The sequence below is a fragment of the Phacochoerus africanus genome, chromosome 14 (genome assembly GCF_016906955.1).
Source record: "Phacochoerus africanus isolate WHEZ1 chromosome 14, ROS_Pafr_v1, whole genome shotgun sequence".
In the NCBI taxonomy this organism is placed as follows: domain Eukaryota; kingdom Metazoa; phylum Chordata; class Mammalia; order Artiodactyla; family Suidae; genus Phacochoerus; species Phacochoerus africanus.
The window spans coordinates 60,726,385-60,749,258 of record NC_062557.1 but is presented as its reverse complement, the minus strand read 5'-3'; the positions used below and the strand labels follow the sequence as shown (position 1 = coordinate 60,749,258).

At 62.0% G+C, this 22,874-nt stretch overlaps 2 protein-coding genes across 2 annotated transcripts in view; one reads left to right on the top strand and one right to left on the bottom strand.

Annotated features, from left to right (window-relative positions):
* Positions 1-10,915, bottom strand: part of MAP2K3 (mitogen-activated protein kinase kinase 3) — a 38,620-nt gene extending 27,705 nt beyond the window's left edge. Inside the window, exon 1 of the mRNA XM_047757986.1 lies at positions 10,532-10,915. The gene's annotated coding sequence lies outside the window, so the exon portion shown is untranslated. The remainder of the gene's footprint in view (positions 1-10,531) is intronic.
* A 365-nt stretch (positions 10,916-11,280) lies between these two features.
* On the top strand, positions 11,281-21,468 carry NATD1 (N-acetyltransferase domain containing 1). Its single transcript, XM_047757992.1, has 3 exons — positions 11,281-11,557; positions 17,890-18,008; positions 19,174-21,468. Exons 1-3 carry the CDS (start codon positions 11,452-11,454, stop codon positions 19,288-19,290), a joined length of 342 nt encoding a protein of 113 aa, XP_047613948.1. The 5' UTR covers positions 11,281-11,451; the 3' UTR covers positions 19,291-21,468.
* The last annotated feature ends 1,406 nt before the right edge of the window (positions 21,469-22,874 follow it).

Here is a 22,874-nt window from a genome sequence, read left to right as displayed (position 1 = left end):
GCGTTGCTGTGAGCTGTGCTGTAGGCCAGCGGCTACACCTCTGATTAGACCCCTAGCCTGGGAACCTCCACATGCCGACCGAGGGTGCGGCCCTAGAAGGCAAAATAAATAAATACATAAATCAATAAAATAAAGGCCACCTTTAAGGAACAATTCCAAGGCCAGCGTGTCTAGAGAACAGCGCGCGATCTCGAGGGGGGCGCCTCAGGCCAGGAGGTCGGCCGCCCAGGGCCTGCAAAGGGAAGGTTTTTCAAGCTCTCGACTCACGAACAAAGGCACAAGTCACTCTCCAGAGCCCTGCAGCCCAGACACCCTCCGCAGCCCCTGCGGTGCTGGCCCCGCGGCCGCGCCGGCGCCGACTTTCTGCCCGCAGCCTGGTTTCTCCGGAGCCCGACGGGGCGCGGGTCATGCGGGCGCGGGGCCAGCGCCGGACCGCCCCGGAGGGAATCCGGGCGGCCGCTGCCCCCCCCCACACACACACCGAGGGTGCCCCGCGAGGGTGCGACAGCGCTTTGCGGCAGAAAATGCTATAAATGAAATGCTATAAATGCCGCCTTGTCTCCACCCGCGTCTCCCTTCCGGCCGCCCGGGCCCAGGGCGCGGCCGCGGCCCCGAGTCCCGGAGCCCCACCTGGGGACTGTCCTTGCCGCCCTTCGAACGTTCTGCCCCCCGACCCCGCCCGGCAGGTCTTCCCTGAAGACCTGTTCACGGGAAAGGGCGTTGGAGGGCTTGACCTTGGAGGGACCGAAACAGAAACGTCCTTGGGTGGAAGGAAGAATTCCCCCCACCCCGCCCAGGGCTGCCGGGGGCCGCGATGCCCCATGAAGGCGAGGGTGGGGGTGGGGAGCGGCTCCCTTTGTCCTGAGCAGGGACCACCAGGCCCTGAGTCTGGGGGTTTTCCTGCCGGCTGGGGCTCAGCCCCACCTCCGCCTGTCCCTCTGCAGGGACTTCTGCGCAAGGCCAGGGCCTGGTCTCCCCCCGCCCCTGCTGGTGGTGGGAACACCCCCCTCTTGCCAGTTGGGTGTGCCCTGCTTGGACCCTGGGAAAAGTGGGCCCGAAGCTGCAACCTGGCTCGAGGTGCGAGGTGGGAAAGAGGAAATATCCGCAGGTCAGCCAGGTAACGTCTGGGCAGGAGACCACAGGGATGGGTTCCCCTTCCTTGTGCTCTTCCTGTCAGACATTTCTGCAAGAATCTGAGGGGGGCTTTTTTTCCTTTTTTCTTTTTTTCTAACCCTGTGGAATATGGAGTTGCTGGGGCCAGGGATCAGACTTGCACCGCCGTCCTGAGCTACACCGCAGCTGTGGCAATGCCTGATCCTTGACCCACTGTGGCGGGCGGGGGACCGAAACTGCATCTCCGGAGCCCCGACGACGCAGGTCTGGAGATGCTGCCAATCCCACTGCACCACAGCGGGGACGCTCTCTTTTTTTTGCTTTTTAGGGTCACACCTGTGGCACATGGAAGTTCCAAGGTAGGGATCAAATTGGAGCTGCAGCTGCTGGCCTACACCACAGCCACAGCAACGCCGGTCCGAGCCCTGTCTGCAACTTACGCCACAGCTCAAGGCAACGCCAGATCCCTAACCCAGTAAGCAAGGCCAGGGATCGAACCTGCGTCTTTGTGGTTACTAGTCAGATTCCTTTCCGCTGCACCACAACAGGAACTCCAGGAACTCCTATTATGGAGTCTTTAATATAAATGAAACATATAGTGTTTCAATACGTTAATAAAGTCAATTAACATAATTTTTTAATTTAATATTTTAACGTAAAAAAACAACTTTTGTCTTTTTGCCTTTTCTTGGGCTGCTTCCTGTGGCATATGGAGGTTCCCAGGCTAGGGGTCGAATCAGAGCTGCAGCCGCTGGCCTACGCCAGGGCCATAGCCACTCGGGATCCCAGCCGCGTCTGCAACCTACACCACAGCTCACGGCAACGCCGGATCCTTCACCCACTGAGCAAGGCCAGGGACCGAACCCGCAACCTCACGGTTCCTAGTCGGATTCGTTAACCACTGCGCCACGACAGGAACTCCAAACAACCATTATTTTTAACTCTGGCTGTTCTTTATGACTAAACCCCGCCTCTTTCATGCAGCCTTCCTGGATTTCCCAAACTGAGAACCACAGCATCTAATGACTCAAGACTCGCCTCCAGTGGTATTAGGGGCTGGACGACTGTAGCAGTTCGGGGGAAGCCGGGGGTCACGGCCCAATGTCCACCGATTCTAATCCATCCCCCTAGTTTCACGGGGGAGGGGTAAACCGTGACTCTAGGATTTGACCCTGGGGTTCCAAGCCAGCTCCGCCCCCACAGCCTCCAGCCCTCTCCAGGTCCCAGCAGCTCTGTGTCGAGAAATGAAAGACGTCAGAGACAGGGAGTCCCAAAGGGCCCTCTGCTTGTCTCCATCGCAAACCCCTGAACTCGGGGCATAGCACAGCTATTTTACGATGCTGTAGAGCTGGATTCACCTGGAGGCCCTGCAATTCCTTCCCTTTTGGGTCATCACCCGGGCTGGGCCCCGCGGGCGCTGCAGGCAGGAGGCCCCTACCCTCTGGCCAGGTTTCCGGGTGGCGTGTGGGCAGGCCAGTGCCAGTGTCCTGAGAACCAGGCGGAAGTTACATGGCCCTTTCTGAAGGTGTCACTTCTGCCTCATTCCGTTGAGACAGTCTGCCCAGTTTTAAAGGGCAGAGATGGAGTTCCCTGGGTGGCACAGCGGAAAGGAATCTGACCAGCATCCGTGAGGAGACAGGTTTGAGTCACTAAGTATCCTCTGCTCAAAAGGGGGGGGGGGCAGAGAGGTGGACTCTGCCCCACAATGAGAGGAATAACAGCCTTTTTTCTCCTTTTTTTTTGCTGCCCCATGGCATGTGACGTTCCCGGGCCAGGGGTCAGATCCCAGCTGCAGTTTCGACCTAAGCCGCAGCTGTGGCAATGCCATATCCTTAACCCACTGTGCTGGGCTGGGGACTGAACCTGCATCCCGGTGCTCCCAAGACGCCCCTGACCCTGTTGCACCACAGCAGGAAGTCTGCAGCTGTTTTTTAAAACCTCTACACCCCTTCTGCAATTGATCATGGGCAGTGACCGTTCGCAGGGCCACCTGCCACACTTCCCAGTGTGTCGATGTGACTCCTAGGCAGGTCCCCCCTGCGAGGAGGCTGGAGCAAGTCCAGATGGGACAGGAGTGGCGACGGAAGGTGGGGGCGGGATCTGAGAAAGACCAGAGGCTGCAGTGGCTGGTGGGAAGAGGGCAGAGGCCAAAGCAGGAGGCCAGGGTTACAGGGAGGGTGCGGGTCACAAGATAAAACTGGGCGGGGCAGGAGGTGTGGGAAGAGAAGATAGTGAGTTTGGGGGGGGGAACACGCTGGGCTGAAGGATTTGACAAGCACCTCATCTTTCTAGGCTGAGGGCCAGCGCCGCCTCCCCCAGGAAGCCCTCTGGGCTGCTCCCTGCGGAATCACGGAATCACGGCTCCCTCCTCTGGGCTCCTCTCATCACACTGGGTCAGAGTCCTCAGGCCCAGACCTGGTGCATGGTTGGAGCCCGGGCCTCATCCAGGGCAGAAGAAAGGCACTAAAAGCCGAGGGGCCTCGGGACAGCTGGGAGAACACCCCCTCGCAGGGCCGCAGGGGCCTGGCTTCTCGGCAGACCAGCTAAGGTGTTTCGCAACTGCTCTGAGCCGCAGCTTCCTCCTCTGTGAAGTGGGGGTTTAATGGTATTGGCCTCGAAGAGTCAGGGTGAGGGGTGGGATGCAAGCGGTGCAGCCAGAGGTCAAGGGGGCTTGGCAGTGGGACCAGCCCACTGCTGCAGCCCGGGCAGGGGCAGGCGCAGGACCTGGGCCAGCTCAGAGGCCTCCGCAGGAGCAGCCCTGCGCGCCTCTGCAGGCGGGGCAGCCTGTGTTCTCAGCACGAGGCCTGCCCATCTCTTTGAGACCCGTGTCTCGAGATCCAGTCTGCGTGCTGACAACGGCTTCGTGCAAACACTGTTTCCCACACTGAGTGCAGCTGAGAAAGGGTCCTGAGGGGCCGGATGGGAAAAGGGTGTGCGCTGCTCCGCGCAGCCGGACCTTGCTGCATCGCCCTGCGCTCTGCGAGGGAGCAGCCCTGGATAAGGCTGCAGAGCCAGGTGTCTAAAGGAGCTTGAAGGGATGAGGTAGGCAGGGCGTTTCGCGTGACATGGGGGTGTCGTGACCACCTTCTGATGGGTATCCTGATGGCCAGTGCGGAGGCAGCCAGCACCGCAGGCCCCACGGAAGGGGCAAAGGCCCTGCATGCAGCTTCGCCCAGCAGCCAATCACTTAGGCTGAAGGACAGCGTTGCTGGGTTCAAATCCTACTCTGCCACTAATGTATTGTCACTCGGTCTCTCTCAGCCTCAGTTTCCTCATCTGTAGAATGGGACAACAGCTACTCCCGCCAGGAAGACCATTCACACAGCACCCGGCGCTCGGGATCCCTGTATGCCCCGGAGGTCTTGTGTGCACGAGCCGGCACACAAGGCCTCCTTTGGGCCTCTGCTCGGGCCCTGGGGGCTGTGATGAGGCTGAAGGAGGGGACGTGTCCCTGCAGGCCCGGCTGCACACCCGTGTGGGCCGGGAGACAGAGGGCGGTGGCTGTGTCCCGGGGCGGAGCGGGGCGGGGGCAGGGGCGGGGCCTGGCGGGGCGGGGCCAGAGGGCGAGGCCTCCTCTGGGCTCGCTGGTTGGCTCTGATAAGTAAACATGTAAACAACAAACAGCACAGCAAAGTTTCAGCAAAGATGACCCAAGGGGTGGGGTTTGGGCCACGAGGCCCCTCCTGGCAGGTGCGGTGGGGAGTTCCGGGCTGAGAGGCATGAGGTCGTGTTCTAGCCACAGGACAAAAGAGAGTAATAAATAACAGCAGTAAACAGAGTAATAGTGATAAGATTACCACTTCCCGAGTGTGGAATCCTCAAAACAACTCTGAGAGAGATGTCTGCGAAACACGCCTCTGATAAAGGGCTTATACTCAGAATATACAAAGAATACTTACAACTCTATCATAAGAAAACAAACAACCTAGTAAAAAAAATGGGGGCGTTCCCGTCGTGGCTCAGTGGTTAATGAATCTGACTAGGAACCAGGAGGTTGCAGGTTCGATCCCTGCCCTTGCTCAGTGGGTTAAGGATCCCGCGTTGCCGTGAGCTGTGGTGTAGGTTGCAGGCACGGTTTGGATCCCGCGTTGCTGTGGCTCTGGCGTAGGCCGGTGGCTACAGCTCCAATTAGACCCCTAGCCTGGGAACCTCCACATGCCCCAGGAATGGCCCAAGAAATGGCAAAAAGACCAAAAAAAAAAAAAAATGGGTAAGAGACTTGAACAGACACCTCACCAAGGAAGCTGTCCGGTGGCAAACAAGCCCGTGAAAAGATGCTCTCAGCACCTGTCACAGGGAAATGCAGACAAGACATCGGAGAGCGTCTCCCACACCCGTCAGAACGGCGGAGAGAAAACGGCTGGCAGCTCCAGACACTGGCCAGGATGGGCAGAAGCTGGAGCCCTCGCAGGTTGCCAGTGGGAATGCTTAGTGGTCCGACCAACACGCAAACAGGCTCGCAGGTCCCAAAAAACCGAAATATAACCAATCTCCAGCTCAGCTGATCTACTTACTCCCCAGAGAAACGAAATCTACACGTACACACAGAAAACACGGAATGCAAGTTTTGATATGTTTTTTGTCTTTTTAGGGCCGCATCCACGGCATATGGAGGTTCCCAGGCTAGGGGTCGAATCGGAGGTGTAGCCACTTGCCTGTGCCACAGCCACAGCCACACGGGATCTGAGCTGCATCTGGGACCTACACTGCAGCTCATGACAACGCTGGATCCTTAACCCAGGGGTGGACTCTGAATCCTCATGGTTCCTAGTTGGGTTTGTTAACGGCTAAGCCACGAAGGAAACTCCTCCAAACAAGTATTAACAGCACCTCATTCACTGTAACTACAATCTGGAAAGAACTCAGTCAATTCTTTTTTTTTTTTTTTTTTTTTGCCACAGTGTGCAGCGGCTTGATGTGGGCGTTTCGGCTGCCAGACCAGGGACTGAACCAAGGCTCAGCAGTGAAAGAGCTGAGTCCTAACAACTGGGCCACAAGGGAGCTCCCAGAACACAGTGGATTCACTTCTCTCTGGGCCTCAGTTTCCACCTCCAGGACCTGGAGCTCTGGTCAGGGAACAAGAGGGACCAGGGCTCAGAAGGTGCTGCCTGGGCCTTGGCGCCACCAGCCCGACACCGGCTCGCTGTAAGGAAGCGAAGTCAGCAGCCAAAGAGAACACTGTCTGGGCCTCTGCTGCCCCATCTTCTTCTTCTTCTTCTTCTTCTTTTTTTTTTTTTTTTTTTTTTGCTTTTTAGGGCCGAACCTGTGGTATATGGAGGTTCCCAGGCTAAGGGGTCTCATCGGAGCTATAGCCGCCAGCCTACGCCACAGCCACAGCAACGCCAGATCCGTAACCCACTGAGCGAGGCCAGGGATCGAACTTGCAACCTCGTGGTTCCTAGTCGGATTCGTTTCCGCTGTGCCAGGGCGGGAACTCTCAGAGGCTGCATTTAGAACTGACTCCTATGCGGACAGTGAAGGACCACGTCACAGGGAAGGGCAGCCAGGGTCTTGCCATCTGCTAATGACGTCTTGGTGTCCACTCAGTGGATGAACCCAGACCGGGCAGAGGGTGGGCCTGGCACGTGCTGGCATCAACAGGGCTCAGTGCTCACTGCTGAGTCAGAGGATTAGCTCTGGGCTTAAAAAAGGGGAAGAGGAGTCCCCGTGTGGCGCAGCAGAAACGAATCAAACCTCTGTCCTCGCTCAGTGGGCTAAGGATCCGACGCCACCGTGAGCTGTGGTACAGGTCCCAGATGCGGCTCGGATCTGGCGTGGCTGTGGCTGTGGTGGAGGCCGGCGGCTACAGCTCTGATTCGACCCCTAGCCTGGGACCCTCCATATGCCACAGGTGAGGCCCTAAAAAGACAAAAAAAAAGAAGAAGAAAAAGAAGCCTACAAAACAGTGAATATGATTACACTTCTTTTCTTCTTTGGTTTGACGTGGCAGCTCATTTCCCAGACGGGGGATGGACCCCAGGCCGCAGTGGTGAAAGCACAGAATCCTGACCATTCGACCACTGGGGAACTCCCAATGTGACCTCACTTTTGATGGGAAAAACACTTCCTGTGTGGAAAGAGCTCATGTGAAGAGTTTCGATGCCTTCTTCTAGAACAGAGCAGGTGCTCGATAAACACTGCCCAGCGAGAGTGAGGGCAGGAAGGACAGAGCGCGGGCGGGCCTGGCATCGAGTGGTGTCACCTCTGAGGCGGGGTATGAGGGGCTCCCCTCCTTGACATTCTTCTGACAACTTCAGTGGGCACAGTTGAGGCCTTAGAAGGAAAACAGAGGTTGCCCTCCCCCCACCCCCGCCGGGGTGCAGACGGGGGAGGGGTGGGGCTCCCTGGGCTGGACGTGGGCTGGTGACAGCACAGGCGCCCCACCCGCCACCCACACGCCTTCCACACAGGGAGGCCCAGGGCGGCTCAGACACTCAATCCAGACCCAGACCCCTTATCTCCTTTCACAGACAGGAAACCAGGGCTGCAGGGCTTGGGGCTATGAGAAGCCAGGCTGTCGCCGGCCCTCCCTGGGAGCCGCTTCCCCTCCCCCAGCCTCAGTCCCCCTCCCCTGGGGTGTCGGGTGGGGCACTTGCGGCCACTGAGCCGAGCCTGGATTTCTTAAAATAAAAGGAAAAAAGCACAGAAACGAAATGAAAACCTCAGCCATGAAGGATAAGCTGGCCTTCATTTTAGAATTCTCCTTACATACACACTTGAAAATTTCTCATCTCAAAAAACAAAGAAGAAAACCTAAGATCCCTGATCTCCTCAAACCCTCCCACGGCCCCTCCTGCTCAGCATAAAAGCTGAAGACCCCATGTGACCTCAGGTCTCTAAACCCACCCCAGGGCCTTTGCACTGGCCGTTTGCTCCGGCCTGCGCTCCTGACATCCGCTGACTCACTCCCTCACCTCCTCCTTCAAGTCTTTCAGTAAAAGAGCTGCCCTCTGTCAGCTGAGGTCTGAGACTCCTAAAGCACGGACCCCTCCCTCTGCATCTCTGGGCCCCGACCTCCCTGAGCGCCCGCATTCACTCACCTCCTGCTCGAGTGTCTCGCCCTTCCTAGAATAGCTTCTCCCGAAGGGCAAGGAGTTTGGTCTGTTTGTTCACTGCGTGCCCCCTAAAATAGTGAGTGGCATACAGTAGGTGCTTACTAAATAATTGCTAAGTGAATTAACGGCTGAATAAATGATACTCGATGGACACGTGGCCCAGTCTCCCTGTGGCCCCACCAGGCTCTCAGGGCCCATCCCCCAGACAGCTTTGCTGTCTGCCTTGGGGGTCACCTCTGGGACCAGGGCGCTTTGGGGCCCAAGGATGGAGCAGGTCCTTTCCACGCTGTGGAGACTGATTGTTTCCTTTATTCTTTGACTGATCCCCTGCCTGGTTCCACAAGGGATTTCTGCAAGGGTTAAAGACCCCACAAGCTAACAGACATTTATTTATTTATTTATTTAGTCTTTTTGCCTTTTCTTGGGCTGCTCCCGTGGCACATGGAGGTCCCCAGGCTAGGGGTCTAATTGGAGCTTTAGCCACCGGCCTAGGCCACAGCCACAGCAACGCCAGATCCGTAACCCACTGAGCGAGGCCAGGGATCGAACCCACAACCTCATGGCTCCTAGTCGGATTCGTTAACCACTGCGCCACGACGGGAACTCCAGCTAACAGACATTTAAAAGTGGGAGTGCAAGAGGGGAGTCCTCACCAGGGAGGATCCTGGGCTCTTATGCTGACCTGGCCTGCACTTGGCCCTTCCAGGTGTCTCCCCTGGACCCAGGCTGGCTGGGAGCTTCCACGAGGGCTTTTCAGGGGAGGGGGTGTTTCAGCAATGGCACGTTGCAGAGGCCAGTGTGGGAAAGAGCACGGCCAGTTAAGAGAATTTCCAGAAACTTGTTCTGGCTCCCCACACCACTTAGGTTCCTTGGAAAGACAGAAGTCACCTGAGACACACACGCCAGGTGACATCTTGCTCAAGGTTGCAGCCAGCCCTGACTCAGCTCCGCAAGACCCCTCCTGAGCCCAGGAGCCCGCCCTGTCTCCTGTGTATGATGGCTCCCTCCTCGGTCTTGTTTGGTTTCCAAACACACCTGGTTTTTGTTTGTTTGTTTGTTTGTTTTAATTTATTTATTCGCCATTTCTAGGGCGGCTCCCACGGCATATGGAGTTTCCCAGGCTAGGAGTGGAATCGGAGCTGTAGCCGCCGGCCTACACCGCAGCCACAGCCACAGCCACGTGGGATCTGAGCCGTGTCTGCGACCCACACCCCAGCTCACGGCAGCGCCGGATCCTTAACCCACCGAGCAAGGCCAGGGATCGAACCTGCAACATCCTGGTTCCTAGTCGGATTCATTAACCCCTGCGCCACGACGGGAACTCCCAAACACACTGGTTTCTTAAAAAAAAAATCTGCTAGGCTAGTATATTCTCCAGAAATATGTCCAAATGAAGGACTCAAAACCAAACAATAAGAAGAACGGCAATAAAAAATACTTACACAGGCACTTCGCAAAACTGGATAACGAAACAGTCAAGGAGGGGACACACAAGGTTCAATGCCATCAGCCTTCAGGCAAAGGCAAGTGAAAGCCAGAGCGCGACCACCTCATAACCGTCAGGGGAGCTAAAATCAAAAACACTGATGACCCCAAGAACAACTCTCAAAACTGTTGGCCGGAGTGGAAAACGGACCAAGCTCTTCGGAGAAAGGTCTGGCAACGCCTCATAAAACTCAAGATATGTACCTACCAAAAGATGCGGCCACCGTTCCTGGTGGCCAGCTGCCCGGCCTGGTACAAGGCAGCCTCGCAGACGCATGTTCACGAATGTCGACCACAGTTTTCCTCCTAAGAGTCAAAATCCAGAAACTACCCAAATGCCCATCAACAGCGGCCGGATAAACAAACTATGGAGGACGTTTCCAAGCTGCTAAGCAGGTTAAGGATGCAGCATTGCCACTGCTGTGGCATGGGTTTGAGCCCTGGCCCAGGAACTTCCACATGCCCCGGGTTCTGCCCAAAACGTAAATAAATCGTGGTATATGCACACAATGGAATACGATTCTGTGATGGAAAAGCTACTCCCAACGACGTCTCCCAACAGCGTGAGTTAATCTCACAGAGAAGACGTTCAACAAAAGAAACTGGACCCTGCAAGCACACGCTGCATCTGCTGGAGCACGTATTTACTTATTTATCTGCGGCGCCCACTGCACACAGAAGTTCCCAAGTCAGGGACTGAAGCTCCACAGCAGCACCTTGAGCCGCTGCAGTGACAACGCTCGATCCTCAAGCCCCTGTGCCACCAGGGAGCTCCTCTATCTGCTTTTCACACGAGGCTCCAGGAACAGCAAATTAGAGAAGGAGAGTGGTTAGCTCAAGGGGTGGGGTACTGACGGGAAAGGAGAACGCAGCCTTACTTATCTGGAGGTAGGCAGTGGTCCGGTGGTCACCAGGCAGTGACGTCACGCTTGCACCTGCATTAACAGACTAGTAAAAAGTCACCTGGAGTCATGCGACTCCGGGGGCAGCTTTTGGTGACAAGTGGAGAGGGGGCCAAAACTCCTTTCAGAAAAGAATCCTGGGCTCCCACCTCACGCAAGAACCTCGCGCTCTCGGGACTCAATTTCCCCCTCTGCGAGTGGATCCGGGGAGCTCAAGGCGCTTCCCTCGCTCCGTCCCTGGCGGAGAGGTGACATTTCACCGGACCCCGAGCGATAGTTCCGGGGAGTAATCCCGACGCAGCGTGGTGTGACCCTCGCGGGTCTCTCACTGCCCCGGGCTACTGTCCTCACGGTGAAAGGCAGTCAGGCGCACCTACTTCCCAGGCTCTCGGCGAGTCTCTAAGGAGCGCTTCCTGCAGCTTCCGGGGCTTGGCTGCGCCCAGGCACACAGCAAGCGCTTAATAAGCGGTGGCTGCGAGGGGATCGGCTGGAACCGCCCGGTCGGTCTTCACACCTTTTTGAGAAGCGGCCGCGGGGCTGGGGGGTGGCGGGGCGGCGGCCCCGTCTCAAGCGGCCCGGACGCCAGAGGCCCAAGGGCCCGAGCGCGGGGCTGGGAGCCGCGCGGCGCCTTTAAGAGCCGAACGGAATGTATCAAAACAGAGCGGCCGCGCGCCCACTGGCCGCGCGCCGCACGTGACCGCACAGCTGATTTCCTGCTCCCCCCTTTTTGTTGCTGCCGCCGCCGCCGCCGCCGCCGCCGCCGAGTGTCAGTTTCTGAGCCGCCGCCTGCGGTCGGCCTCCCGGTGCGGGTCCGCGCGCGCCTCCTGCAGAGCCGGCCCCCGGCCCCGCTGCGCTCCCCGGCCCGCCGCGCGCCCCCGGCCCGGGTCCGAGCGCCCATGGCGCAGTCGCCCGCCGCCGTGCCGCCGGGCGCGCCGGAGCAGGGCTGCCCCATCCGCGTGGAGCACGACCGTCGTCGCCGCCAGTTCACCGTCAGGCTCAACGGTAACGCGGGGCCCGCCGCCCCGCCTTTTGTCTGCGCGCGCGACCGCGGCGCGCGCTGCGAAGCCGGGGACGCACTCCTGGGCTTGGCGGGGGCGGGCTACCGGGAGAGGCGCGCCCACGCGGGGCAACCGGGGCGGGCAGGGCTCTGGGGAGGCGGAGGCAGGCGCCGGGAACCCCGCACCTGCTCCGCCCGGCTCTTTTCCGGGCTGCTGCCTGGGTCCCGGGGAGCGGGTGGGCCGCGACCTTCCCCTTCCCCGGTGTTAAGTGGCTGCTGGCTGCCCCTGGGAACCTTAGCTTTTCTGCACCGAGGGGGTTGAAAGAATCCGCTGGGCGCACCCGAGGCGGACAGCGGGGCTTCTGCCCTGGAGGGAGGCAGGGGGGGCGATGTCGCCATCAGACCCCAGCGGCTCTGAGACTTTGGCCAAGTTGCCTCATCTCTGTGCGCCCCAGCGTCTCCATGTCTACAGTGGGAATAACACCAGGGCACAACTACTGGCTGATTTTAAGGATGAGATGCCACAGTAGGAGGAAGGCTCAGAACAGTGCCTGGCGGCACAGAGTAAGTGCAGGTAAACACAGGCTGGTCATTGTTTTTTAAACCAGAAAGCAAAAATCTCCGTTTCCTGTAAAGAACGCTTCCATCCCCTACTAGCTCACAGGCCCTCTGCCCAAGAGGTTTGGGGATGGAAAGTAGAATGATAAAATGGAGGACTGAACCCCCGTCTGCTTTAACGACTTTTTTTCCCTCCAAGCCAGGCCCCCTGTGCGTGGCAGTGTTCAAGCTGAAAGGGCTCTTACAGGCCGCTGTACCCATTTCTGAGAAAAGAAGGGAGAGGCTTCCTGGTGTCAGCCTGTGGACTGAGGCAGAGCAGGGACAGGGGCCCCGCTGGTCTGACTCCTGAACCTGGGCTCTTCCCACCTGCCTGTGGACGGGGTCTGGGCCCTGGAGCAGAGCCGCTGCTCAGACCCCTGTTTGGGCTGAGCTGTGCCCTGAGCCAGGCCCCGCACACCTCTGTTAGAACATCCGTGTGATGTTGGCGCCCCCTGCCCACATTCAGAGTAAACCCGGGCTGGGGCAACAGGGAAGGAGTGACTTGCCCGGTGTCACCAGTGCCAGGCCACGGGCCGGCAAGTCCTTCCACCCCTGGCGCTGACGGTGGCCCAGCTGGTCATGACACTCAGGGCCCTGGCTACCCTTGTGCAGATCCTCTTTTCTGAGGCTCCAGAGGGGCCTGTGATTCCCTCAGGGGGCTCAGCGGGCCTTGCACACCCCCCGAGACAGAAGAAGAAGGGAATGTTTGGGGTTTTCCTTCTTTGTTTTCCACGTGAGTACAGCCGGAGGAAGCCCCTCCAGAACTGGCTGTGGTCAGAGCTGGACGTGCCCAGCCATCTTTCTAAACTCGCCCCCTTCCAGAGCCTGCTGCCCAGCTGGCTAACGATAAAGTGGACTGGGCTCCCCAGCCAAGCCCAGGAGCAGCTCCTCTCCAGCCTGCAAGGTGGGGCGGTGCAGCCCGGTGCAACCTGGTCTGGGTGTGTCTGTGGGGGGCAGAGGGCAGGAGACGGGTCGTCTGAGCCTCCCCTCCCCTGCCCCCACCTCAGCGGAGAAGGGGAGCAGGCTGCCCTGGGTCAGGCAGGCCCTGGAGGCCAGCTCTCAGTGCCCAGCTGAGGCAGAGCCATCCTGGGGCTCCGGGTGGAGGCCTCGGCCCCGCCATCCCCGGGCAGAGGAAGGCTGATGAGCCTCAAGCTGGCTCTGGTTCTGGGGCGTGAAGAGGTTTGAGCAGCTGTGTGCGTTAAGGCCTCGGGTTCCAGGCAGGCCCCAGGCGTTGCTGGGTGGGGTCGGGGACGGGCTCTGCCCACTTTGCAGAGGAGGAGACTGAGGCAGGGAACGTGACGGACGGTCCTGGTTGTTCAGCTTAGAGGTGGAAGAACTAGGACTCCTTCCACAAGGGCCTGTTGTGTGCCTACCCAGGGCCAGAGGTGGTTCTCGGTGCCAGCAGCTCGTGGGACTGGCCGTCTCGAGGGGCAGTGGACCAGAAATAGAGTGTAGAGTGTCCTGGCGCCCTCGGGCCAGGGCTGGCGTGGCAGGGCGGGCTGCCGTTCAGAAGCCAGTCTGAGGGCGCCGCCGTCCCGGGCAGGAAGGGGCAGCGAGTCGAAGCCCTGGGTGGCTGGTGCCCACTGGGAGTGGAGGCAAGGAAAGGAGAGACGACACCAAGAGGTCTTGGGGACGGTGGTGCGGGGCCTGGAAGGCATCGTGAGGCCTTGGCTTAGACCCCAGGCGAGGTGGGCGCCTGGGAAGCTGCTGAGCGGGGGGAGGGTGGCACATCCTGGGCAGGACCCCAGCAGGGAGGCAGCCGCCGCCCCAGCCTGGGCCTGTGGCTCCTGGGCCGTGCTCAGGAAGTGTGGGCACGTCTGGCTGGCGAGCAGGGTGACAGAGCGCTGGTGCTCAGGCTGCCTGGCCCCAGACCCAGGGTCTGAAACGCCGGCCTGTGTGTCTCCACTCCACGGGTGGGAAGCCAAGCCGCTGAGCCAGAGCCAGCCCCTCACCTCCTAGGCCTTCCCTTCCCCGTCTCAGCCAGGGCTGAGTGTCCCACCTGCCCTGAGGAGAGGGGCCCTTTGGGGGGTCCTAGAACCCAGAGTCTCCTACGTCTTCCCCAGCGCCCCTGTGCCCTGAAAGTGTCTGCAGGCCTCCTGTGCTCAGATCCCAGTTCTGCGGCAGGAGACCCCTGCATGAGCCCCCAGGGAACCCCGTGCCCTTAGCGTCCTGGGCTGCACTGGAGCAGGTCCCTGGGCAGGGACGGCAGGGGTGCCTGGTGTGGGGAGCCGACCAGCCGGGCCTGTGGGTGGGCTTTCCTAAGCAGCCCCCGTGTCTGCCTCTCAGGCTTCCCAGCTCTGAGCCACCAGCCTGCGGCTCATCCCCAAACCTGGCTCTCAGATGGGGAGGCCCAGCAAAGCCAGCGGGGGGGCCTCCTGCCCCCACACATGTGCCCTCGTTTGGCTGCCTCAGCTCCCAGAGGGCACAGGAGACCCGGGTTCCGGCGTGGCCCCTGTCTGGGTCCCCTCACCTGTTCAGCAGGCGTTCTGACCTGCCAGCCTTACTCTCAGGCTGGTGCCCGCAGAGCAGATACGGCATCAGGAGCAACCTCTGTGCAGCCCCCTCATCTCCCACCCGGACCCCCCGCTGCTGTCCCCCGCTGGCCAGGGAAGACCCCCCTCTCAGTGACCACTTCTGGTCACTTCCTGGGGCCTCTGATCCTGGGCTGGGGCCAGCGAGGGGCACAAGGGAGGTGACCAGAAAGAAGCCCCTCATCAGCCAGGTCGCCGCCCTCCTCTCGGCATCAGCCACAGCCCGTGATCTGATGCGATTCTCAGGCCCAGGAGGGAAGCACAGTTGTCCTAGGACAGGCGGGGTCTGAGGTCACCTGGCGGAGAGTGGACTGGCCTGCCTTTTGCCCCTGTGGCCCCAAAGCGGCAAGTACTGACCCCGCCCAGAGAGGGGCCTGGGGTCCAGCCAGGCCATGCCTGGGCTCTGCCCTGGTGCCGAGAGTGGCGTCCCTGGGCCCAGATGCTGCTGACAGGACGGCGGGGCGCCCGGCACGAGGGCTGACCTGCTGATACCCAGCCCCCAATGCCCTCCTGTTCTGCTTTCAGCCAGTGGCCCCTAAGGAGCCCCGCGCGTCCCCAGCCAGCTCCCCACACGCTGGGCCGCATGGCCCTCTCTCAGCCTCAGCTTCCCCGTCCATGGACTGGGCTGGAAGGAGCCTCCCCGTTCCTGAGGTTCTTGGGAGGATTAGTGTGTGGACAGGGCTGGGCTGCAGCTGTCCTGGTCCTGGTCCCCCGAGGGCACAGGGCCAGGCCTGGGGAGGGGCCGGGCTACAGTAGCCACCAGCCGGCCTCCAGCTCCCGTGGTGCGTCTGGCAGAGCGGATGGCAGGTGTTTGTGGTGCAGAGATGTCTTGGGTGTCTGCCTTGGGTTGGGCGTGGGGACGGGGTGGGCACCCCACGCATGTGACCACCAGGAGCTGGCGGGGTGGGCGAAGCCGAGAATCCCCCAGGCCGCCTGGGGTCTGTGGCCCAGTAGCCGTTCCAGGAATCCTGAAGCAGCAATGGTGCCATGGCCCCGAGGAGAGGGAGCAGGCTGCGGACAAGGGCTCTAGGCCCCCACCCCTCTCTGCAGGCGGCCAGAGTGCAGAGCTGAGGTCTGCGCTCTCCTGCCTGCCGCCCCGCCCTGCCGCAGCCTCGCTGCCTCAGGGCCTTTGCACGTGCGGGGGCCTTTGCACGTGCGGCTCCCCTGGACGCCCCCCAACCCCACACCCCTTTGGCTCTTGCCCCTCCCTGGACATCCTGCTTCCCCACCCCCTTCCCTGCTCTTGTGTTTGCCAGTTTATTACCTTTGAATCCTGTGTTGTTTAAAATGCTGTGACCTGTCAGTCTCCCTCCTCGAGGGAGCGAGAGAGCGTCCTTCGTTTTCTTCGCTGGAAAGCCTGCCCGACCCAATGCAGGGCCCTGAAGGGTTCTGGGTAATAAAGTGGCCAGAGCGGGCAGGCGGCTTCTCAGTGCCCGGTGCCTGGGTCAGGCCCCATCTCTGCTCTCCGGTCCTGGGCAGGCAGGCAGGCGGCAGTGGAGCCACGGGTGGGCCTGGTCAGGGTGGCGGGCACGTCTGGCAGCGCAGAGGTCCAGCCACGAGGAGGGGTGCTGGGGGCCCGTCAGTTGGGCCTGAGAAGGGGAAGGGCCTTCCAGGCAGTGGGAGATGCCTGGGCAGAGGCAGCGGGGGTCCAGCCTCATGGTGGACTTGGCTCCCCCGATCTCAGTTCTCCATCTGGAAGTGGGGCCTTGCATTGGAGCCTCACTCCTGAGCTTTGGGGCAAGCCAGAAGGCTGGACCCTGGAACAGGGTCTGACCCCCTGTGACACCCAGGACCGCTCCTCGGTACCTCTCACCTGTCAGTCCTCTTGGGGCGCACGAAGGAGCGAAAAGACACAGCGTGAAAGTCAGAGAAAGATGCTTGGCCTTAATGGGGTGTTTTCTTTCAGGGCCAGTGGATTGTGTGTTGACCTCAGGGCCTTTGCACTGGCCGTGCCCTCTGCCCACCCCTCCCCTGCTCTTCCTTAAGCTCAGGAGTTCTCCCCAGGGAGGGTCTCCCCGACTCCCTTGGCTAAATGGCCGTCTCCCCACCCAGCTTGGTTTTTCCCCCTCATTCGCTCGCGCCTCCCTGAGGGGATAACCCGCGGAGCCATCCTCATCAGCTCCCGCGGCACCACGTCGGAGCCATCAGCCCGTCCTGCCAGCTACCCCTTCAGAACATCACCCGCCTCTGAGCTCTTCTCACTCGGCAGTGCCCCTGGGTCCTTACCTGGGCCAGCGCGGCCGCTGGTCCGCCTGCTCCCGCCCCCAGCATGTTCTCCTCACAGCATGAAGTTACATCCGTCCCGCCTCTGCCAAGGACCCCCCTCTCCCCTCTCTCAGCCCCTCTCCCCCGAAGAGCCGCCCCCATCTCCTCCCAGCCCCCCTCCTCCGCCCTCCCCTCGCCCACTCCTGCCTCAGAGCCTCTGCGCTGGCTGTTCCCCCAGGCATCACCCCCCCACACCTCTCCGCCTGGCATGCGCACATGCACACACACCCGTGCTCTGCCACACGGTACCTCGCTTTTCTTGCCTGGCCCTCTGACTGGTCCCATGAGGGCAGGCCCGTGCCCTGCCTTGTTTGTCACCACAGACAGTGCCTGGGGCTCAGCGAGCATCTGCTGGGCAGAACAGGTGGAGGCTGGGCAGGTAGATGGGCAGGCAGAGGCTGGATGGGTGAAGGGGTGCGCGTGGTCGGATGTGCACAGGCGGTGGGGAGCTGGACACTAAGCTTGGAGGAGCTGGAGCAGCCGGCCGGGCTGGCGAGGCCCAGGCCCGAGACGGTGGGAAGGCTGGCCGGCCCCGCCCCCCGCGCCTTGTGTTGCTTTCGTGTGGACGCGGCTGCCACTCCCTCTGGCCTTCCCTGGGGTCTCTCGGCCTGCTCGCTTGTCCCTTCAGGCTCTGGCTCGGCTGGGGACTTGCTGAGCCCTGCTCTACACACAGCACTGGGCTTGGGTGCTCGGGTGGGGATGCGGGGGCTGGGGGCCTGGGACGCTGGGCCCGGCCACCGCAGCAAAGCCCTCCTGGGGCCCCGTGCGTTCGAGGGGGCTGCTCTAAGCATGTTATGGAAATGACGTTTTAACGGTCCGGACACTCTGTTGAGAAGTGTCGTGTTGCGCCCATGCTCGGTGGACAAGGAAACGAGGCACAGAGGGGTTATTGCAGATCCAGCTCCGTGCTAGGGTCCAGCCTCACCTGCCCACCCTACCCGCAGGCTGTCACGACCGGGCGGTGCTGCTCTACGAGTACGTGGGCAAGCGGATCGTGGACCTGCAGCACACGGAGGTCCCTGACGCCTACCGCGGCCGCGGCATCGCCAAGCACCTCGCCAAGGTAGGGGCGTGGGAGGGGAGCTGCTCCCCCCACGGAGGAGACCCGCCCCGGCGGCCCGGCCTCTTTCCACGGGCTGCAGCTGTTGCCCACTCCCAGCACCTCTCAGGCTGGCGGCTGGTCCTGGGCTGAGGCCTCCAGGGCCACCAACACCTGCTGCGTGTCGGGAGCTGGCTGGCTGGGCCCAGCGTCCGGCAGGTCGTTGGTGCTCGGTGGACACTCTGGTGAATCGGCTGGTGCCCCCTGCGTCCCCAGAGCGCCGCTGGCCCCAAGCTGTTACGGTTTGGGCTTAACACGGGGGTGGAGCCTGGAGCGGAGAGTGGCCTCAAGTTCCCCCGAAAGCACAGGCCCCTCTGCCTGCTGCTCTCCCGCCTCCACTGCCCGCTCGCCTGCAGGGGCGCGTATCTCCCAGGAGCGGCTGTGAGCTGGTTTGTGGGGCCATCCGTGTTGCTGGGGAGGAACCCCAACCGTTACTACCTGGGTGGGAGGGGTCTGCCCATGACGTGGCGATGCTTACCTGTGGCCCCCCGTTTATCTGCAGAGTGGGAGAAGAGACTGGAATCCTGTCACTAAAGGGTCTCAGGTTGGAGCCCGGGGGGCGGGGGCGGGCAGCGAGTACAGACAGGCCTCCGGAGGACCGGACGGCCAGAGACCAGCCAGGCAGCCAGGCACCGAGTCTGCGCGCAGCCAGGCAGCGTCCTGTTTCCTCAGGCCCGCCGCCCCCCCCAGGCTGTGCTCCACTGGTTCAGCAAATGTTAATTAAGCACCAGTGGGTGCCCCCTGCCCCCGCCACTGCTGGCCTTAGGATCCATTGTGAAAACTGAGTGACCTCTGCTGGGGACCATGGGCGCCCCGGCGCTCTGACCCAGCCGACGGGGATGCTTCCAGGAGGAAGCATCGCGTGGCGGACGAGTGGAGGGGCGTTTCGGCGGGCACCCGGCTTGTGGGGAGGCAGGCCTGGCGGCGGGCCTTCTCCCAGGGCCGATCCCACCCTCTCCCTCCTTCCCCGCAATGTACCGGAGTTCTCTGCCTCGCTTCCCGACTGTCACGGGGGTGGGACGGCAGCCCTGGCTCCCTTGCAGCCCCGGGGGAACAGGTGCAGGGCAGGCCGGGGGGCGGGGCCGGGCCCCCGGGGCTCTGACGGCTCTTCTCTCTGCCTGGCTGCCAGGCCGCTCTGGACTTCGTGGTGGAGGAGGACCTGAAGGCCCATCTCACGTGCTGGTACATCCAGAAGTACGTCAAGGAGAACCCCCTGCCGCAGTACCTGGAGCGCCTGCAGCCGTAGCCCCGGCCCGCAGGCGGGAGCCCACCCGCCAGACCTTCCCGCCAGCCCCCTCCCGGCCTCCCCGTGCTCTCAGGAATCCTGGTCCCCGCGGGGGACAGACTCAGAGTTATTTTTGTAAGGACGCTCTGTGGCCCCCGGAGGCGGCTGGCTGAGGACGGGCAGGGGTCCAGCCGCCGTGGTGGAAGGGAGGTCCCAGTCGCTCCTGCCCTGCAGGCACTGGCCTGCTCCTCAGAAGGCCCCCTGGCCAGCCAGGGCCTGCGGGCGGGACTGGGACGCAGACGGGGTCGTCTCTCGGGCCGGTCTGTTCCCCACTCTGGGATGGATGGGCACGGCGGCTGATTTGGGGTCCTGCCGACATGCCCGGTCAGGGTCGTTTGTGCAGACAAGGAGGATGCCCCTGACCAAGGGAGCAACAAGGAACCTTATGTGCCAACTTCTGGGGGCATCATGCCAGGTGTGGCCACCCCCGTGCTGCCCCTTCTCCAACTGTGCCTGGTGCGGGAAGCCGGGGACAGCCCTCCCTGTGGAGAGAGGCCGGGAACGGCTGGACACGCGCACACACACGCAGGACACAAAGTGCAGAGCTGTGCTCTGGCGGGGAGGCTGAGCTAGGAGGTGTCCTAACTCCTCACACCCCCTTTTGTCAGCTCCGCAGGAACCAGGCCCCACCTGCGGCCGCCCCCCTTTCCAGCCTGGGCATCGCAGGCGTCCCCACCCCCTCACTGGCCTCCCGGCCGTCCTGGGGGTGAGCTTTCTGAGAGAGGACCCTTGGCAGCCAGAGCGGGCGGGAGGAAGCTGCCCCCCCGGGAACCAGCCTCGCTCCGAGGCAGACACAGATGTGCAGAGGGGTTTCCTTTGCTTTGCTGCGAGCTCGTGGCCTGTCAGGAGTCCCGGCCCCCCCGCTACAGCAGCCTCCTGGGAATGGCCCTTTGTTCTGTGGGGGCTTCCTTGGGGGGGTTGGTTAGGGCTCAGGGTACTGACCTCCTGGTCCCTGGTCCCCACAAGGGCGGAATCCATGCCTGGTCCCCTGTGGGCTGAGACACGAGTGAACGTGATGAGGCCCCTCCAGGCCTCTGGCTGTCTGGGCTGCTCGTCCCTGCGACTCCGCCACACCTGATGCGTGACTTTGCCCCCCACTGGTCTGCTCCACCCAGGCCCTCACCGCGCCCCTGACACCCGCACAGACATGTTCTCACCACGCGGCAGCAGCATCTGTCTGCCCTGCCTGAAGGGCTGGCGGCCCCAGAGGCACGGTCCTCCCCTCCTCCCCTCCCAGCCCCCCGCCCCCCCCCATCCCACTGTAGAGGGCTCTTGGGGGAGCCCTTTGGCAGGAGGTGGGCTCGGCTGGGGGGCGTCCCCTTCCTGGTACAGGTCCACCCCCACCCCCAAGTTCAAGCACAGACTGTCATGAAAACTTGTCTCCATTAGCTCAGCGAGCTGGTGCTCGTCCCTCTGCAGCCTTGGGGACAAGGTGACCCAAGCCAGGAGGCAGTAACCCATGGAGGGAGTCCTGCTGTGGTGGTACAGGGCACCCCAGGGCAAGCAGTACACTGAGGAGCAGAGGGCCAGGTGGTACCAGGGGGACCCCGCCGTGTCCCAGCCTGCACCTGTGTTCTGACAGCAAGTGACTCTCTACACCTGGCCGCACATGCACAAACCCAGTACTGGAACGAGGGGTGTGCGGCGTCTCGAGGGCCCCTGCAGCCCTTGGCCCGGGGCCCGCTTGTCCCCAGTGGCTGCAGGTGCGTTAAAGTGGCGGCTCCGCCACAGCCCTCGGCCTCCTCTCCCAGGCCGGGCCAGGGTCTGCCGCAGACCCGGGCCCTGGAGCCCCCAGCCCACCCCACCAGCACGCCCGATCCCACTGCGGCTGGCCGGTCCCCGGTGCTACCCTGACTGTCTGAGGTCCCAGCCTCCCCCTGCCTGTCCCGGGATATGTCTTTTTGGGAACCCTTGCTCAGGAGGCAGGTCATGTGGCCACTGGCAGGGAGACCCGCCAGGCCCCTCCCAGCGGACGGCCCTCCTGCCACGCCTGGCTCTGTGGGCCTCTCTCTCGCCCTGTTCGGAGGGGCGGTAACTCATGTGCCTTTCCTACTCAGGACGTGCTCCAGGTGGCGTCTGGGCCACGGCCGGTCTCCAGACGGATTGCATGACATACATTTCAATAAAAGGTGTGACCCACTTTGGCTCCAGGACTCCTTGTGGAAGGGTGGGGTTGCTCCCCACCCCCACAGCAATCGGCCCGGTGGCCCCGCTTTTACTGATGAGGAGCCCAGAGCTCAGCAGGTGGGGAGCCTGCAGGTGTGAGGGAGGCGGGTGGGGCAGCCGCCCCCCACCCTGCCCCGCCAGGAGCTCTGCATTCCCGTGTCCTTGTCACCTAACTGGCAGCAGGGGGAGCCAGGCTCTGAGGGGGAGGCGCAGGTGATGTTGGGATGGCCCACACCTGTTCCCCCCCTGCTGGCCAGGCCACACCTTCTCCCAGGTACAGGCCCCTCTGAGGCCACCGTCGTCTCCTGGCACTGGGTCCCCCTTGCTGGTCACCAGGAAGAGGTTGCCACGTTCCACCTGCTGCTGCTCTTAGCTGTGCCCTCAGAAGCCTTCTCTTGGGGCGTCTAGCATGCATGCAGGCCAGGGTGGCATCGCTGGGGACACACGATGGAGCCCAGGGCTGAGGCTGCAATTCTTCCCGACTGGGGTGCCTCTGGGGCCACGCCGTGGCCCCGATGGCCAAGGCCATGTGGTCAGAAGCCCCCTGGCCCCAAGCTTTGGTGTCCAGAGGCACCACACCCCAGGCTCTTAAACAGGCAAGATGAAATGCTGCTCACGTCCGGGGTTCATTTCCCCTGGGGGGAGCGAGGTCACTGCTGTGACGCAGTCAGGTCAGACCCCACCCCAGCCTCCTGTGCCTGGGGGGCCCCCTCCTTGGAGGCCACCTCTGCTCTAAGAGTGGTCGCTGCAGAGTCGGGATAACGTAAGCTGTTGCCAGAGCCTCCTGCAGAGGGGCTCATCAGGAGGACCCCTGGGAAGGGCCAGAGGCCAGAGGCACCGTGTCACGAGCCCCAGCCCCTGAAGCCACCTGACTCAGAGACGGCCCTTCCCAGCCTCCTAGTCTCCTGCCAGCCACCCCCTCCCCCACAAAAGGCAGAAGTTAATGCGCAGCCCACGGGGAGGGGCTCTGGGCCAGCAAACACTTGAGACATAGAAGGAATGTTCCTGCCCACAGGGGTGGGCACCGGACGCATGCCAATCAGTCCCAAAGGCCGAGAGCGACAGACCCTGGTGCCCAGGCACCGCAGGGCCGTCAGAGGGCCCCGTGTCCTTGTCCCGGGCGCTAGCGGGGGCCGCAGGGAACATGGGCCCCTGAGTGGTTGCTCAGAGAAAAGCCAGGAAAGGAGCTGCCGAAAGTGTAGCCCTAGAGGAACGGGATGAGAAGGCCTGTTGGCGAGCCGAGCCGGGGGCAGGCCAGGCAGGGCGCGCACCGCGCCCAAGACACCTGCCGCGGCGACCCCGTCGTTGCCCGGCGGCCGGTTCTGCCCGCCCTTGTCCCGGTGGGACCTCTCCCAAGTCCGTCCTGTCCCTGCTGCACC

Coding starts and splice junctions, on each gene's coding strand:
- NATD1 (XM_047757992.1), top strand. CDS start 11,452: ATGGCGCAGTCGCCCGCCGCCGTGCCGCCGGGCGCGCCGGAGCAGGGC. Junction 11,558..17,889: donor GTTCACCGTCAGGCTCAACG/GTAACGCGGGGC, acceptor CCCTACCCGCAG/GCTGTCACGACCGGGCGGTG. Junction 18,009..19,173: donor TCGCCAAGCACCTCGCCAAG/GTAGGGGCGTGG, acceptor CCTGGCTGCCAG/GCCGCTCTGGACTTCGTGGT.